A 16526-nucleotide genomic window follows, 5' to 3' on the forward strand; every position below is an offset into this window, starting at 1 on the left:
AATCTGTACTGTGAAAAGGTAGACTGACGCGGCTTTTTCCATATCATAAAAAGGCGGGAGAGGGTGCTTCCCAAACAGTCCTTATTCTGATGAACTTTATTATACTTTTCTTTTACCTCTAGCATCTGCACGGGGCCTCCCTGTGACAGTGGAATGGATGGTTTCTTCTGGAGATTTTCTCATGAGCCTTGGGGGGGGGATCGTCCCAGGAAAAGAGGTGTATAGAGAACCACAGGGAAGAAACACAATAGGCTGGGTTGGGATATTATTCTCATAATGTTAAAAAAAAAAACCTTCAAAAGATGTGGAGCTCTCTCATCTGAAACATAGGTGGATGAAAGAGCCCAGCCCGCCATTTTGAAAATGCCCCAGTGGCTATCATTTCCCCAACAACCTGGAACAGTTGCCTGGGAGAGATGGCTCTGTGCAGCAGCAGGAGGGCTCATAACGCATCAGGAACAGAAGCAGCTACCCCACTTCCCAGTGAGTGGCGGCAAAGGTGGGTGATGGCAGCCTCTCCACTGAATTCCAGTTCCTAGGCACGACGGAATGTTGCTCGAACGCAAAATGGCGATATCTGGCCGGAGTCTGCCACCTTCAAAGGCCGTTCACAAACCAGTAAGAGGGGATGCAGTCGGCTGCCACCGGCTCCTTTGGGGCCCTAACAACTCATTCCCCCGATATACTTTATGCCCCAGTTTCTTAAATTGGCCGGAAATACCGACTGTGCCCGGCAACTTTTGCTAATAACAACAGATTGCAAGAGCTCCACTGGAGCTGGTGTACGAATACCCCTCGGATGTAGAACCAGTGTGGGCCCAGAGCCTGGCCCTTGGAAGACTCTAATGAGAAGCAGTGTGGCCTAGTGGGAAGATTGCAGTACTGGGAATCAAAAGGACCTGGGTTCTAATCCCAGCCCTGTCACTTGCCCACTGTGTGACCTTGGCTGAGTCACTTAAGTCCTCTAGCCATCAGTTTTTTCATCTGTAAAATAGGGATTTGACACTCTTCTCCCTCCCACTTAGACTGCGAGTCTCTTGTGGGACAGGGACTGTGTCCTATTTGACTACCACGTGTCGACCCCAGTGCTTAGCACGGTGCTTGGCACACGGTGAGTGCTTCACAAATACCACAATTATCAGTGTTAAGGACCACAGATTCTGGGAGGCCTGGGATTTCTCCAGCAAACTGGAATGATCCCGAAGACCCGTCGGGATCTCGGAAGCCCGGTTCCTCCTCTCTTCTTCCTGACGCTGAAGGACAGAACGTATAACCCAAGGTACAGAACTCCTGGGGCTGGGGGTGGGGGGGGGGAGTGGGTGGGTTGGAATGGATGGATTGCTATCCATCCTACACCTCTTCTACCCCCTCCCTCTCTCCTTACAGAGTGGGACATTTCTTTTCTATACCAAGGGATCGTTACATCGCCTGAGACTAAGTGTTGAGTTTGGGGAAAAAACAACCAGGGAATTTCTCAGGTCACATTGGCTCATAAGGGTTGAAGGTTTTCTAAGAGGAGGAGAAGGGCAAAGGAATCAACAGGTCAATCTACAAACCCCTGAAAATAGGGGGTTATGACCAAAACACCAACACCTTACCTCAGCACTGCACTGCTTATGCTGTTGGAATCATTACAGATGCGTACAAATATAGGACTTTCAAGTGGATTAAATAAAGTTCTGAATATGCTACATCGTTTACACTTTGGCGCATCGGCAGCTATAAGAATCTGGGGAAAATAAAAACCCAACTTTTCTTTCCTATCGAAAATCTTTGTAAAATGTTTGGAAGAAAATAGCGTACATTTCTTTTTTTCTCCTCGCTTAACAAAATAAATTAAATATACACGGCTTCCGTTTAAACTCTCTATAGAATTCCAGAGGTTTTCTAGGTGGGACTGAATTCCTTTCTAGGTTGGCTGGAAAATCCCAGAATCAGCTCCCCGGAGACCCGGCAGCCTGTGGGACTGGGGAGTAGCTTCGTCCCCTGGAGTCACTTGGGGGGTTTCGGCGTGGACCCTTGTTTAGCGGGATGGAGGGGAGAGGGGACGTCTGTCCCATTTCTCTGTCGGCCTCCAATGACGTCACAGTGGTTTGCCATCAGGACGGGCGCTGCGGTTCGGACCTTCCTAAGTTCCTCGGGGCTATTATTAATATTTATTATTATCTCTTTTTCTTAAATATAAATAGAAAGGGTCCTGGATGGGGTTTCCTTCTTAGGGGCATCGACAGGAGCGTGGTGGAGGAAGGAGAGTCTCTCTTTTGGAGCCGGGGAGAGGGTCCGGGAGCAAACCGGGGAGAGAGCGGGGCCGAGCCAGCCTGTAGGCCCAAGGGACCGCAGGGGGCGAGGGGGGAGACAAAGCGTCCCCCTCCCCCCACCCGATGCACCACCCTTGTTCCAGAAGCTTCGGGGTGAGGAGGCCGAGGTCTCCGGGTAGGGAAGTCCTCACCTTTCTGAGGGGTTTGGGGGAAGGGGAGAGGCCAAGCGATCCGGCGCCAGATCACGGGGTCAGACCCCTCGCCAGAGCCGGGGCGAGACCCGCCAGTGACGCACGGAGAACCTCATCCGTCGGAATCGGACGGCGAGGTCTTCCCTCCGACCCCGACGGCTCTGACATCTCTTGTCGCCTCACGAGCCGCGGACTTGCCAACCCCGGTTTTGCTGGTTGTTGGTTTTTTCTGCCTCTGCCGCTAAATCCGGGACCGCTCTCGCCATCCTGACGTTGGCTAGCAAGGAGCGGAGAGAGAGGAAATCCCTTCCCGCTGCTTCAGGATTCCCGGCCTTCCGACAGGTCCCGGGCTGGGGGATTCCTTCATCGTCCCATCTCTGGATCCCTACCTGCGTTTGTAGAAAAAAATAGATCTCTGCATCTAGACTCTCCTTCCTGCTCAGCGGGTCATTCACCTTCCACCTCTGGCTCGCTCCCGGAGACCGGCGGCGGACCCGGGCCCGAGGCCGAGGGGCCCGGGGGGGACCCCCCCGAAGGTGGGTGCCGGTCGGACCTAACACTGATAGTGGATGTGCTGGTGTTGGTGCACTTTCCCCTCCACGTGGGAGTGGGTGTGGGAGTGGGTGTGGATGTCCGTGTACAGCTTGGAGTATATCTTGGGGCCCGGGGCCTGGCCCAAGAGCTGCTGCTGCTGCTGCTGCTGCTGCTGTCCCGCCACCACGTATTCGTCGTAGTTGATGGAGGAGATGCAGTCTTTGTCGGGGGGCCCGCAGGCCCGCTCTCTGGGGGCGGGGCGGTGAGCGGGGCCCGGGGGCGGCGAGGAGCAGGGCTTCTTCTTCGTCTGGCAGAGCCACAGCAAGACGGTGCCCAGGATGAAAACGGCCCCCGCGGGGATGCCGATGACCACGGGCCACGGGAGGCTGCTGGCGGAGGTCGGGGCCGCCGGGGGGCTGGGCAGCTTCAGGTCTGGCGGGGCGGGAGCCGGACGGGAGGCAGAGAGGAGGAGGGAGAGAGGAATCAGTCGATCAGACAGGCGATCAACCAGCGCCAGGGCGCGGCGGAGAGAGAGTCCTGGCCTCTAATCCCCATACTGAGGTCTGCTGGGTGACCCTGGGGGAGTCATTTCACTTCTCTGGGCCTCAGTTATCTCATCTGGAAAAATTCATTCATTCGTTCAATCGTATTTATCGAGCGCCTACTGGGGGTCGACCACTGTACTAAGAGCTTGGAAAGTACAATTCGGCAACAGATAGGGACAATCCCTACCCAACAACGGGCTCACAATCTAGAACTGAGGATTGAGGCCGTGAGCCCCGCGTGGGACAGGGACTGTGCCCAACCCGATTTGCTTGTATCCATCCCAGTGCTTAGTACAATGCCTGGCACCAAGTAAGTGCTTAAAAAATACCACAATTTTGATATTTATTGAGCACATTTTCTTAGAGTGCTTGTTTAACGCTTACTCTGTGCTTTGCACTGTACTAAGCGCCGGGGTAGATACAAGTCAATCAGCCCATGGCCCGCATGAGCCTCACATTTGGCCTAGAGGATAGAGCGAGGGCCCGTCTGTCAGAAGGACTTGGGTTCTAATCCTGACTCTGCCTCCCGTCTGCTAGGTTTGACTTTGGACAAGTCACTTAACCTCTCGGTGCCTCAGTCTCATCTGTAAAAATGGGGATTAAACACTTGATCTCTGTCCCCAGAAACCAAGACCCATGTGGGGCAGGGACTCTGATCTGATTTCATCACAACTGAGCTAGCACTTAGCGTAGCTCCCTGTAAGCTCTCTTAAGCAGGGAACGTGTCTGCTAACTCTGTTGTAATGTACTCTCCCGAGCACCGGGTACGGTGTTCTGAACATAGCAAGTGTTCGGTAAATACTAGTAATCGATCGGTCGATCGATCGTCCCGCACTACAGGCTGGGACAGACTTCAGCTGGTTGACCTAATGGGGCCAGATCAGGGTGGTCCCTTTAAGAAGCCCATTATAGGATGCTGAATTAAACCGGATGTTCCGCCCCTGATACGGATTTACTTTATTCATTCGTGCATTCATTCAATCGTATTTACTGAGCACTTACTGTACGCAGAGCACTGTACTGAGCACTTGGAAGAGTACAACACAGCATTACAACAAGCACATTCCCTGTCTACAACCAGCTTACAGCCCTGGAGGGAGCTTGCGGCCGACTGTATCCATTCCCAGTGCTTAGTACAGTACTTGCCACAGTTCCCGCTGTGGTCACCCCCTTCATCACATCACGCCTTGCTCCATCCTGGCAGGAAATACAGAAGCATCGGCGGCAGGGCAGGCCACCCCCGACGACACTAGAATGCTGATAAGACCGCGGTAACCGTGATCACGGCTCTGACCGTTGGACCCCGAAACTCGGCTCCTCTAGTCTCCCCATCCTTATTTTGTTTCTATATTATCCAGTGTCCTTCCTTGACTTTTACCTTTCCTGTTCTAGATGGTTTTCTCTTAACGTGTCTGTGGCCAGTCTCCTTTCCCCTCTTTATCCATTCAATCATATTTATTGAGACCTTTCCAGAGAAGCAGCATGGCCTAGTGGCGAGAGCACGGGCTTGGGAGTCAGAGGTTGTGGGTCTTCATCCCACTTTTGCCACTTTTCTGCTGTGTGACCTTGAGCAAGTCACTTAACTTTTCTGTGCCTCAGTTACTTCATCTCTCAAATAGGGGTTGAGACTGTGAGCCCCACGCGGGACAATCTGATTACTCTGTATTTACCCCGGCACTTGGAACAGTGCTTGGCGCATATTAAGCCCTTAATACCATAATAATTATTATTACTAGCTTACTGTATGCAAAGCACCTTACCGAGTGCTTAACTTTATTCTTCGCTTGTGAGCTCCTTGGGGCCAGGGACCTATTTTTTCATCCATGTAAACTTTCCCAGCATTAAGCGCTGACTGCCAGCTCACTGTGGGCAGGGAATTGTTATACCTGTTTATTGTTATACCGTACTGTCCCAAGTGCTTAGTACAGTGCTCCACAGGTAGTAAGCACTCAATAAATATGACTTACTGACTACTACTTCATTTTTTCAGAGTTATATCCAAAGGGGATGATGTCTTGGGATACTCAGAAACCCCGAGCCGATCCCAAATAGCCGCTTTCCTTTCCGGAAGTCCCTTGCCAAATCCATAGTATCCTCGGCCGGGACCTCATCCGTTCCCCTGCCTCCGTGAGGGGCCACCTCCATGACACCCAGACGGACGGCTGGTACAGAGGAAGCACAGAGGAACATTGGATGCGGAGGTGCCTGGATCTCCTCATCTTCCAGTGGCAAGAACGGGCCCTAACACCTGTGGCCAATTGGGCTAGAGATGACCCGATTTTCCTGGGTCACCAGAGACAACACCTGCTCCCAAGCAGGCTGGAAAGAAGGAAAATGTTCCTGTTCTACTAGAGAAGCAGCATGGGTCAGCGGCAAGAGCAGGGGCTTGGGAATTGGAGGACGGATGTGGGCTCTTATCCCGGCTCTGCCACTTATCTGCTGTGTGACCTCGGGCAAGCCATTTAATTTCTCTGTGCTTCTGTTACCTCATCTGTAAAAATGGGGATTAAGACTGTAAGCCCTACATGGGACGACCTTCTGTCTACCCCAGTACTTAGAACAGTACTCAGCCACGCTCGTCGTGGGCAGGGAATGTGTCTATCTGTTGTTGTATTCTCCCAAGTGCTCAGTACAGTGCTTTGCTCACTCAGTAAATGTGACTGAAATATCTACCTCCGGTGCCTGGCACATAGTAAGCGCTTAACAAATACCACAGTTGTTAACTGAATTATGTCTTCCACCTTGTCGCTGGGCTCTTCACAGGGGGGGGGTCCCTAAATTATAAAGGATTTGTATAGGAGAGCAGGGGACTAAGAGCCCGCATCCTCCCGCCTATCCCGCCGCCCCGGCCTGCGGCCCCCGGCCCCCCGCCTCACCGGGAAGCACGGTGAGGAAGGCACTGCGGAAGCTGTAGCCCATGGTGTTGGCTCCGAGGCAGATGTACATGCCGGCGTCTTCCTCACGGGCCCGAGCGATCATCAGCTTGTTGAGGTAGGAGCCGTCGGGGCGGGACCAGACTTCGCCAGTGGGCAGGACGACGAACTTCTGGCCGCCCACGTCGATGGTGGAGTTGTACTTGCCCTCCGAGCCGTACTCCACCCTCTTCAGCCACTGGATGACGGGCTTCACGTCGCTGCGCACCTTGCACTGGAACGAGGTGGTCCCGCCGTAATCCACCGTCGTGTTCACCGGGTGGGTTCCCGTGAGTACGGGCTTGGACCGCGTCCGCTCTGGAAGAGAAGCCGGGCACGGATATTTGGCCCGGTTGCTCCGGGAGGAGGCCCGGGGACGGGAAGACCCCGTCGACTGGGGAGGGAGCCCTGGTCTGGGGGCTTGGGAGGACTCGTAACAATAATAATAATTATCATTATTTTAATTGAGGCATTTGTTAAGCGCTTATTATGTGCCAGGCGCCGTATTGAGGTCCGGGGTTGGGGCGGGGGGGGGGGGGGATTCAAGCAAATTGGGTTGGACGCAGCCCCCGTCAATGTCTTAATCCCCATTTTGGAGATGTGAAATGACTTCACCGTGGTCAGGAAATGTGTCCGTTATAACAATAATAATGTTGGTATTTGTTAAGCGCTTACTATGTGCAGAGCACTGTTCTAAGCGCTGGGGGAGATACAGGGGAATCAGGTCGTCCCACGTGAGGCTCCCAGTTAATCCCCATTTTACAGATGAGGTGACAGAGGCTCAGAGAAGTCAAGTGACTCGCCCACAGTCACACAGCTGACGAGTGACAGAGCCGGGAATCGAACCCATGACCTCTGACTCCGAAGCCCGGGCTCTTTCAACTGAGCCACGCTGCTGCTGTTGTATCGTACTCCCCCACGTGCTTAGTACAGTGCTTGGCAACGATCAGACCGTGAGCCCGTCAAACGGCAGGGACCGTCTCTATCTGTTGCCGACTCGTTCATTCCAAGCGCTTAGTGCAGTGCTCTGCACGTAGTAAGCGCTCAATAAATACTATTGAATGAATGGACAGTAAGTGCTCAATAAGTACGATCGAATTAACGACTCGCCCAAAGTCACACAGCGGACAAGTGGCGGAATCGGGATTAGAACCCATGACCTCCTGACTGCCGGGCTCATGCTCTATCCACCGGGCCACGCTGATGAGCGTCTGCGGCCTCGGCGTTCCCATCTGTACAGTGGGGAATTTGAAAACTTCCTACCCGTCTCCTGGGAGATCTTGACCGGTCCGCGCCCTGAGCCCACTCCCAGCTCTAATCCCGGCTCTGACACATGTCTGCCGGGTGACCGTGGGCGAGTCGTTTCGCTTCTCTGTGCCTCGGATACCGCATCTGAGGATTGGAGATTACTCCTCTGAGCCTCGTGCGGGACTTGGCCCGCGTCCCACCTGATTAGCTTGCATCTACCCAAGAATTCAGTACGGTCTCTGGAACACAGGAAATGCTTAACAAATGCCATAAAAAAAAAATTCAGCACTGGCGGCGAGGACCCAGTGAAAGGCCATGCCTGCCTGACCTCCTTGTGCTGAGAAGTGGCTTCATTCATTCATTCAATAGTATTGATTGAGCGCTTACTATGTGCAGAGCACTGTACTAAGCGCCTGGAATGAACAAGTCGGGATGAGGATGGGAGGGAGGGAGAAGAAAACAACACCCCCTCGCCCACCCCCAGCGCATACGGACACATAGATTGAACACCCCCGAAGTTCCCGGGGACACGTCCATAGCAGGGACACAGTTTCTTCTTGCTGGGAGTCTGCCATTCATTCATTCAATCCTATCTATTGAGTGCTTACTATGTGCAGAGCACTGTACTAAGCGCTTGGAATGTCCAATGTTATCACCGCTGCCAGGCCTGCCAGCTTTTCATCGTGAGCGTGGGGGAGCGGTTCCATGGGGTGGGGCTGGGGGGGGCACGGGGGTGGCACAGAGAGGGAGTGAGCCCGTTTTTGGGTAGGGATCGTCTCCGAGAATTGTACTTTCCAAGCGCTTAGTACAGTGCTCTGCCCACAGTAAGCGCTCAATAAATACGATCGAATGAATGAGAGGAGGAAAAGTGGGAGGCAATAGAGGGGGGAGAAGGAGGGGGAAGGAGAACGGGGTGAAGAGGAAACAAAAGGCGCAGTAAGAGAGCCTCCCTGCTGCTCCTCCGTTGGCCCCCGGATTGGGTGGGAGCGGGCATGTGTACAGGCCGTGCCCCCCATCCAGGTTGCCCGGGGGACCGGCGGGCAATGGGGCGAAGCGGGTGGAAGCTTAGGGGCCGCTGCGTTGGGGTCAAGGTGAACCCACGGCCCCTCGGGAGCTGTCGCTTTCACCCAGGACCCTCCGTACGGGGGCTGCGGCCGCCCCAGAATCCACCGGCTCCCGGGCTGCAGCTGGGTCCTCGTAACAACAATAATGATAATTATCATCATTATGGCACTTGTTAAGTGCTTATTCTGTTTTAAGCACCGGGTCGGATAAAAGTTAATCAGGTTGGATGGAGTCCCTGTCCCCCATGGGGTTCGCTGTCTAAGTAGAAGGGAGGAGAATTGAATCCCCATTTTAGAGATGAGGTAACTGAGGCCTGGAGAAGTGAAGTGGCTCGCCCGTGGTCACGTGGCAGACCAGGGGAGGAGCTGGGATTAGAACCCAGGCCCTTTCAGTCCCGTGCTCTTTGTACTAGGTGATAGAGGCAGCGTGGATACCCGGGTGAACCGTCGGGGCCTAGCGCTCCGGCCCCTGAGCCCCCCGGCAGTGTCCTCTCGGCCGCCAGGCTTCCTGTGTGGATCGTTCCACCCCGGGGCCAGAAACAACCGCCCGCGCGTGTGTCCTGCTCACCCCAGCCCCCAGTCCCGCCTGCAGACACAAGGGCAGTCGTAGCCTCTTTGCCCTCTCCTTCCTCAGGGGTCGAGATGCTCATCCGGCCTCTTGCTCCACCTCATCCCTTTCCAGCTCCATGGGATGGGGTGGGGCCGGGGCCGAGTTACCCCAAGAACCATGGGGTCAAAGGCAAGCCCAAGGTTGCCCCTGCAGAGAGCTTGTCGGGACAAACAGAGAGTGTGTGGGGGCGGGGGGAGGTCACCGCGAACAACTCCAGAAGCTCGAGCCCAAGCGTTGCCCCAAGCCTTGCTCATAATTATAATAATGACGGTGATTTTTAAGCGTGTACTATGTGCAATTATGGTATCGCTATCATGGTTAAGCACTTTTAATATGCCAAGCACTGTTCTAAGCACTTTTCTAAGCACTGGGGTAGCTACATGGTCATCAGTTTGGGCACAACCCCTCTTCTACATGGGACTCACAGTCTAGGGAGGAGGGAGTGGGATTTAATCCTCATTTTACATACGAGGAAACCGAGGCCCGGAGAAGTCAGTCCATCGTATCCACTGAGCACATACCGTGTTCGGAGCACCGGGCTAAATGCCTGGGAGAATAGAGCATAGCAAGATAACGAACACATTCCCTGCCCACAGCGAGCTTACAGTCTAGAAGTGAAGTGATTTGTCCAAGGTCACCCAGCAGATAAGAGGCAGGTCTGGGAGAAGAACCCAGGTCCTCTGACTCCCAGGTCAGGGGTCTTTCCGCTAGGCCATGCTCCTTCTCATCGCTTCTCATAGCTTCACGCTGCTCATAGCCCGAAACGCCCGCATGGAGACGCAGGGGGAGACGCAGGCCTCTGGCCCGGTAGCTCAGAAAAAGGCTTAAGGGAGGAAATCGAAGAAAGCCTCACGCCCGGCCCGGCCCCCCCCCCCCCCCCCCATCACAACGAGAGGATGCCTAAAAAAATCAGTCCGTGCCCTTATTGTTCACATCTGGTTTCCTTCCAATTATCATTCCTGCTCTCCGCTCTGCCCTTGGTCCCGTCTGGCTCCGATGAAGTGAAAATGTCACATTGGACCCGAGGATGAGGTTTGATTCATTTCCCTCTCTGCTCCCCGTTTGAGCGGAAACACATGTGTTTGTGTCTGTACGCAGCTGCATCTTTATCCAGCCCAGATGGTCGATGGGTCCTCGTCTCCCGAGCGCAGACAAACTTGCCACATGTGCTTTGAATTCTGGTTATTTGCGGGGCGGAATGTTATCAGAGAGTGCACTATCTTGAAATGAGCACGACCTAGTGGATGGAGCGCGGGGCCGGGAGTCAGAAGGACCTGGGGTCTGATCCCAGCTCTGCCACTTACCTGCTGTGTGACCCTGGGTAAGTCACTTCACCTCTCTGTTACCTCATCTGTAAAATGGGGATTAAGACAGTGAGCCCCATGTGGGACCGGGGCTGTGTCCAACCCGATTAGCTTATATTTACCCCAGTGCTTAGAACAATGCTTGACACACACTAAGTGCTTAACAAAGAGCCTGGGCTTCGGAGTCAGAGGTCATGTGTTCGACTCCCGGCTCCGCCGCTTGTCAGCTGTGTGACTGTGGGCAAGTCACTTCACTTCTCTGGGCCTCAGTTCCCTCATCTGTAAAATGGGGATTAACTGTGAGCCTCACGTGGGACAACCCGATGACCCTGTATCTACCCTGGTAGTTAGAACAGTGCTCTGCACATAGTAAGCGCTTAAAAATACCGACATTATTAAATACCGTTATTATTATGGAGATCTGCATAAGAGTACGGGATCGGAAACGACGCGGCTGCGTTTGATGATGACGACCGATTTCGAAGCATGCCATCTCCAAGGCGTATACTGTACCCCAACAGGCTAGGACCTAAGAGGAGAGGTGGGGGGAGGGGGGGTCAGGGGACTATGGGGGTAGATTTGGGGGTGGGAAGGGTGTTGGGATCATGTAGTATAGGCCCTCTTCTGAATGAGAGGCGTCAGTGACCTGATCAAGAACGGCCCTTAAACTTTAATTATGATTCCGCTCGCCTTAGGAGGGCATCCAAGGGAACGGTCGGATTTAGGGGCCTGCTGGCGGAGGGTTGGACCTGAGTTAGAACCCCAAGGCCAGGGGGGCTTTTCCCTGACCTCAGTATGACCCAGAGTAAGGCTTGAGGGAATCAAGGGGGAGAAAATCTGACAGGATTATCTAGTAGCTTCCCATCTGCCAGAGCTGGGCTGTTTCCGTCAGGATACTGAATATTCGGTGCTCTGCCCCATTTGCCTATGAGCAAGTGGCTGGACCAGAGTGTCTCTCTCTCTCTCTCTCTCTTCCTCCCTTCCTCACCAGGCAAAAAGGTTTCCTGATATCCAGCTTCACCCTTCTTTTGCTTCCAAGGCTCCTCTGTGCCATCATCGTACACCAAGACCCTGCCAACCCCTTCTCCTCCCCGAGGTTCCCTTCCGGGAAATGACCGGGACAGAGAGAGAAACAGGGTGCTCCAAATCCCCCAGCAGCCCAGGGAATGGGAGGAGCCGGGCTCGGATTTCCAGGCCAGAGTGCTACGCGTGGCTGTGCGGTCATGAACAGTGCCCCAGTGGCCCGCCTCCCGGAGCGGCTGAGGGGGGAAGGACGAGAGGACGAAGGTGACTCCGGTACCCTGGGAAAGCCACTGTGAGGCCCTGCCTCTCTCTTGACCGGTTGGCCAGTGCCTTGCCGGTTGTAGAGACTGGATTTACGTTAGACACCGGAAGCAGTGAGGCCCAGAAGAAAGACTCGGGGCCCAGGAGTCAGAAGACGCAGGCTCTAATCCTGCCTCTGCCTCTTTCTTGCTCGGGGACCTTGGAAAAGTCGCTTCACTTCTCTGGCCCTCAGTTCCCTCATCTGTAAGATGAGGATTAAGACTGGGAGCTCCAGGTGGGACATGGACTGTGTTCAACCTGATTAGCTTCTATCTACCCCAGCACTCAGAACAGTGTCTGGCACGTAGTAAGTGCTTAAAAAATCCCACTAAAAGTACCTCAAAAATCTGCAGAATGGGGATCCAACACCTGTTCTCCCTTGCCTTTCGGTGGTGAGACCCGTGGGAGAAAGGGATTGTATCCGACCTGCTTATCTTGTTGCCACACCGGTGCTCAGCCCAACGTTTGGCACACAGTAAGTCCTGAACGATTATTATAAATATTGTTATTATAGAATATTCGGATTAAAATCTGCCTTTAGCTTCTTTCCGCTTTAAATCTTTCTCTGCAGGCCTCAGAGAATGTTCTGATGTGGGCTGGGAATGTGTGCGGTTATTGTTATATTGTACTCTCCCAAGTGTTTAGTACAGTGCTTTGCGCACAGTAAACGCTCAATCAATACGATTGAATGAATGAACGAAAGGCACTGAGACGGGACACCGGAAAACCTCGCCGAGGCCCCACACGGTCTTCCCCGACCCCCGATGTTGTCACCTTAAAATCCCAGGGTGAACTCCGGAATGGGGCTGATTGTCCTGGGGAGGCAGAGAGGTCTGGAAGTCTGAGTGGACCGGGCAGCGTCGACATTCTAGCCCTCCTGGGGAGGCAGGTGCTGCACCCATCCCCACCCCGGCTCCACGCTATTGAACAAGGCAGCCCAGTGGACAGAGCACGGTCCTGGGAGTCAGAAGGCCCGTCACTGGTCTCCTGTGAGGCCTTGGGCAAGTTACTTCACGTCTCCGTGCCTCAGTTCCCTCAACTGTAAAATAGGGGTTGAGAGTGTGAACCTCAGGGTAGGACAGGGACTGTGTCCAACCCAATTTACTTGTATCCACCCCAGCATTTAGTACAGTGCCTGGCTCATAGTAAGCACTTAACAGATACCACAGTCATCATTGCGGCCTCAACATTTCATTCATTCGATCGTATTTAGACTGCCCTCCGGAGTCTCCCCGGCCCATCGGAGGGCCGGGGCAACTCCGGAGCGGTGATGCCCCGATCCCCTCCCGAGTCCCTGGCCTCCCCCAGCCCTCCCCGGCCCGATCACTTACGGATCACTTCAACTTTGTATGTGGCGTTGATCTCCCCGACCCTGTTGGAGACGCGGCAGGTGTATTTCCCGCTGTCCTCGGGCTTCAGGTTCTTCAGGTTCAGGGTCCACTTCTTCTTCCTGTTCTCCCCGGTCTCTGGCGGCGACAGGGGCCGGCTGTCCTTCAGCCAGGTGATGTCGGGGCGAGGGTTCCCGCTGGCCACGCACTTTAGGCGGATCGAGCTCCCCACCGGCCGCGCGATGACTCGTCGACGCATTTTGGCAGGCTGCGTGAACCGGGGCCGGGCTGCGCGGGGAGAAGGTACCCGGTGAGTCTAGGGTCCCGGGCCAAAAGGTGGAAGGGTCCTGTGGTGCTCACCCATCTGTAGTAATGGAGTAATCTGCAGTCTTTCGTGGGACGCTCGTTATGGGCAGAGAATACGTCCGCTAGTTCTGTTGTATTCTCCCAAGCGCTCAGTACGGTGCCCTGCATATACTAAGCACTCGATAAATACCTTCGATCGCTGGATCGATGGTCGGTCCGCATCTTTTAGGCCATGACTCCCGGGAAGCAGAGGCTCCAGGGAAGGAAGAGGCTCCTGGGAGCAGAGGCCTGGGGAAGACTAGAGTATGGGCCTAAAGGAAGCGGACAGGCAAACTATCCATCAATCAGTGGCATCTATGGGGCATTCACTCTTTGCAGAGCACCGTTCAGAGCATTTGGGAGAGTACAATATAGAAAACAGACACAATCCCTGCCTGTGAGGAGCAAAGCTGATAGGTGAGATTGGCATATGGGAGGGAGGGAGAAGAAGGAAGGACTGAGTTGGAGTCACTGGAGAGAGTGAAAGGGCTGGAACTGGGTGGGGCCGGGCCGGGAAGGCTTTGGAGAGTGGGCGGCTGCTCTCTCTGGAGCCCCATTTCCGTCCGGTGACCCCCGACCTCAGTGACCCAGCACTCTGGAGCCTCCCGGACCTCCTGTCCCCTCAGCTCTCCCCTTAGCTCCTCTCCCCTCATCTCACCGCAGAGCCCCTCTCCCCCGAACTCCTAACCCTCAAACTCACGCCTCTGGCCTCCAGTTCGGACACCGGTCCTGCCTGGCGGGCAATCCGGCCTTTAGGACACCCGCTCAATGACAGGGTTACACCTCATCATTACACCTCATCACCCTATCTCACCCCGTCTCCCCTGCCAGCCATAACCCCAACCCTGGCCTCCAAGCTGCCCTAACAAGCCTCGGCTCACTTCTCCTCTGTGAGGCGGGACGGTGATTCATGGGAACATGGCTGCAGCCAGGATTCCTTTCGTTCCCATTTTGATGACAGGGTCGGGGGGGGGCGGGGGGGGGGAGAGTTGGGGGAGAGAGGGCCCAAGGGCCCTGCGGTACTGTAATTATGATAATCGTTCTGTTCCTTCAGTATTTCCCCCTAGGCTGCCTCTGTCATATTAGAGCCTCAATTCCCGCCAACCACAGCCAGGCTCAACTCCCTCCGAGCCTTTGTGGATTGTGTTATTAGACAACGATGAAGCAAGAAGGGCATCTGAGGCCCAGTCTGTCCTCCAGCAGGGCTAAGGAATACATTGATAGTATATAAATGCATATAGTAACTGCTTAAAAAATGCTTTAGTTATAGCGTTTTTTAAGCGCTTGCTACGTGTCAAGCACTGTTCTAAGCAGTGGATAGATACAACTGACTCAGGTGGGACAAAGTCCCTGTCCCAAACTGTACTCACAAGTCTTAAGAGGATGGGGAACAGATAGTCCTCATTTTACAACTGAGGAAACCAAGCCTCAGAGAAGTTGAGTGACTTGCCCAAGGTCACACAGCAGGGTGACCTGGGCGGGGCCTGTGTTAGAACTCAGGTCCTCTGACTCCCAGGCCCATACCCTTTCCACTTAGCCAGGTATCTGGAACGAATCTGTCTTTCCCCTTCTAGACTGTAAATCCGGAGTGGGCAGGGATTGTCTCTCTATATTGTACTTTCCTAGTGCGTAGTACAGTTTTCTGGACACAGTAAGTCCTCAATAAATACCAGTGAATGAATCAGTCAATCAATCAACCCAGCCTGGGGAGAATTAGCAGAATGATCATCTCTGGCTCAGGACAGAATCACGCTCAGGACAGCCAGAAACTCGTCAGCCTTCTGGTTACCCAGAAGGGGAAAGTAGAACGAGAGACCTCCCAAAATCTCTCCCACACCCAATCAGTCAATCAATCAATCACTGGTATTTATTGAGTGCTTACTGTGTGCAGAGCCCTGTACTAAAAACCTGGAAGAGAAGTCCCCCCCGCAAACTGTAATCTCATTGTGGGCAGGGAATGTGTCCTTTATACTGTTACATCATACTCTCCTTGGTGCTTAGTACAGTGCTCCGGTTACAGAAAGCAGCATTGCCTGATGGAGAGAGTACAGACCTGAGAGTCCGAAAGACCTGGGTTCTAATCCCAGCTCTGCCACTTGTCTGCTGCGTGGCACAGGGCAAGTCACTTCATTTCTCTGTGCCTCAGTTACCTCATCTGTAAAATGGGGATTAAGACTGCGAGCCTCATGTGGGACATGGACTGTGTCCAACTTGATTACCTTATATCTACCACTTAGAACAGTGCCTGACACACAGCGTTGAACAGATACTATAAAAACGTAAGTGCTCAATAAATACAACTGAACGATTGATGATTGAATACAACAGACTTGGTCTGCACGATTCCCGTTCTCGTTTACAGGCTAGTGGAGGAGCTCATACACAGGAGGGGGTTGGAAGTGAGGCCCCTGTTGTGAAATGCTGGATATGAGGTAAGAGGGATGGACAGGGACAGTCCAAGGCCAGCTTTGTCACTGGTGACCGCCCCTTTGGGGCGAGTTATTGCTGGCACCTCCCCTCCAGACTCTGCAAAGGGGCATGAGAAGTAGGCTGGCCCAGTGGAAAGAGCATAGGCCTGCCACTCAGTAGACGTTCAGTCGGTCAATCATATTTATTGAGCCCTTACTGTGTGCAGAGCACAGTATCAAGCACTTGGGGAGTACAGTATAACAATATTATAGACGCGTGCCCTGCCCACAATGGGCTTACAGTCTAGGGGGGGAGACAGAATTAACAGAAATAAATGTACAGATATGTACATAAGTGCTGTGGGGCTGGGAGTGGGGATGAATAAAGCGAGCCGAAGCGACGAAACAGGGAGTGGGAGAAGAGGATAGGAGGGATTAGTGAGGGAAGGCCTCTTG

General features: G+C 53.8%; 1 protein-coding gene across 3 annotated transcripts in view; it reads right to left on the minus strand.

Moving 5' to 3' along the window:
* Positions 1–1065: 1065 nt before the first annotated feature.
* Positions 1066–16526, minus strand: part of FGFRL1 (fibroblast growth factor receptor like 1) — a 225496-nt gene continuing 210035 nt past the window's right edge. For 2 of the 3 annotated variants that reach the window (XM_029046554.2, XM_029046555.2), the window contains exons 5-8: positions 13321–13605; positions 11070–11195; positions 6405–6758; positions 1066–3415 (exon numbers count right to left, since the gene is read on the minus strand). In XM_029046554.2, the coding sequence (XP_028902387.1) occupies positions 3003–3415; positions 6405–6758; positions 11070–11195; positions 13321–13605 (1178 nt within the window). In that variant the 3' untranslated portion in view covers positions 1066–3002. The remainder of the gene's footprint in view (positions 3416–6404; positions 6759–11069; positions 11196–13320; positions 13606–16526) is intronic. The other variant, XM_029046556.2, reaches the window with a different exon arrangement.

Source organism: Ornithorhynchus anatinus, chromosome 18, assembly GCF_004115215.2.
Source record: "Ornithorhynchus anatinus isolate Pmale09 chromosome 18, mOrnAna1.pri.v4, whole genome shotgun sequence".
NCBI lineage: Eukaryota > Metazoa > Chordata > Mammalia > Monotremata > Ornithorhynchidae > Ornithorhynchus > Ornithorhynchus anatinus.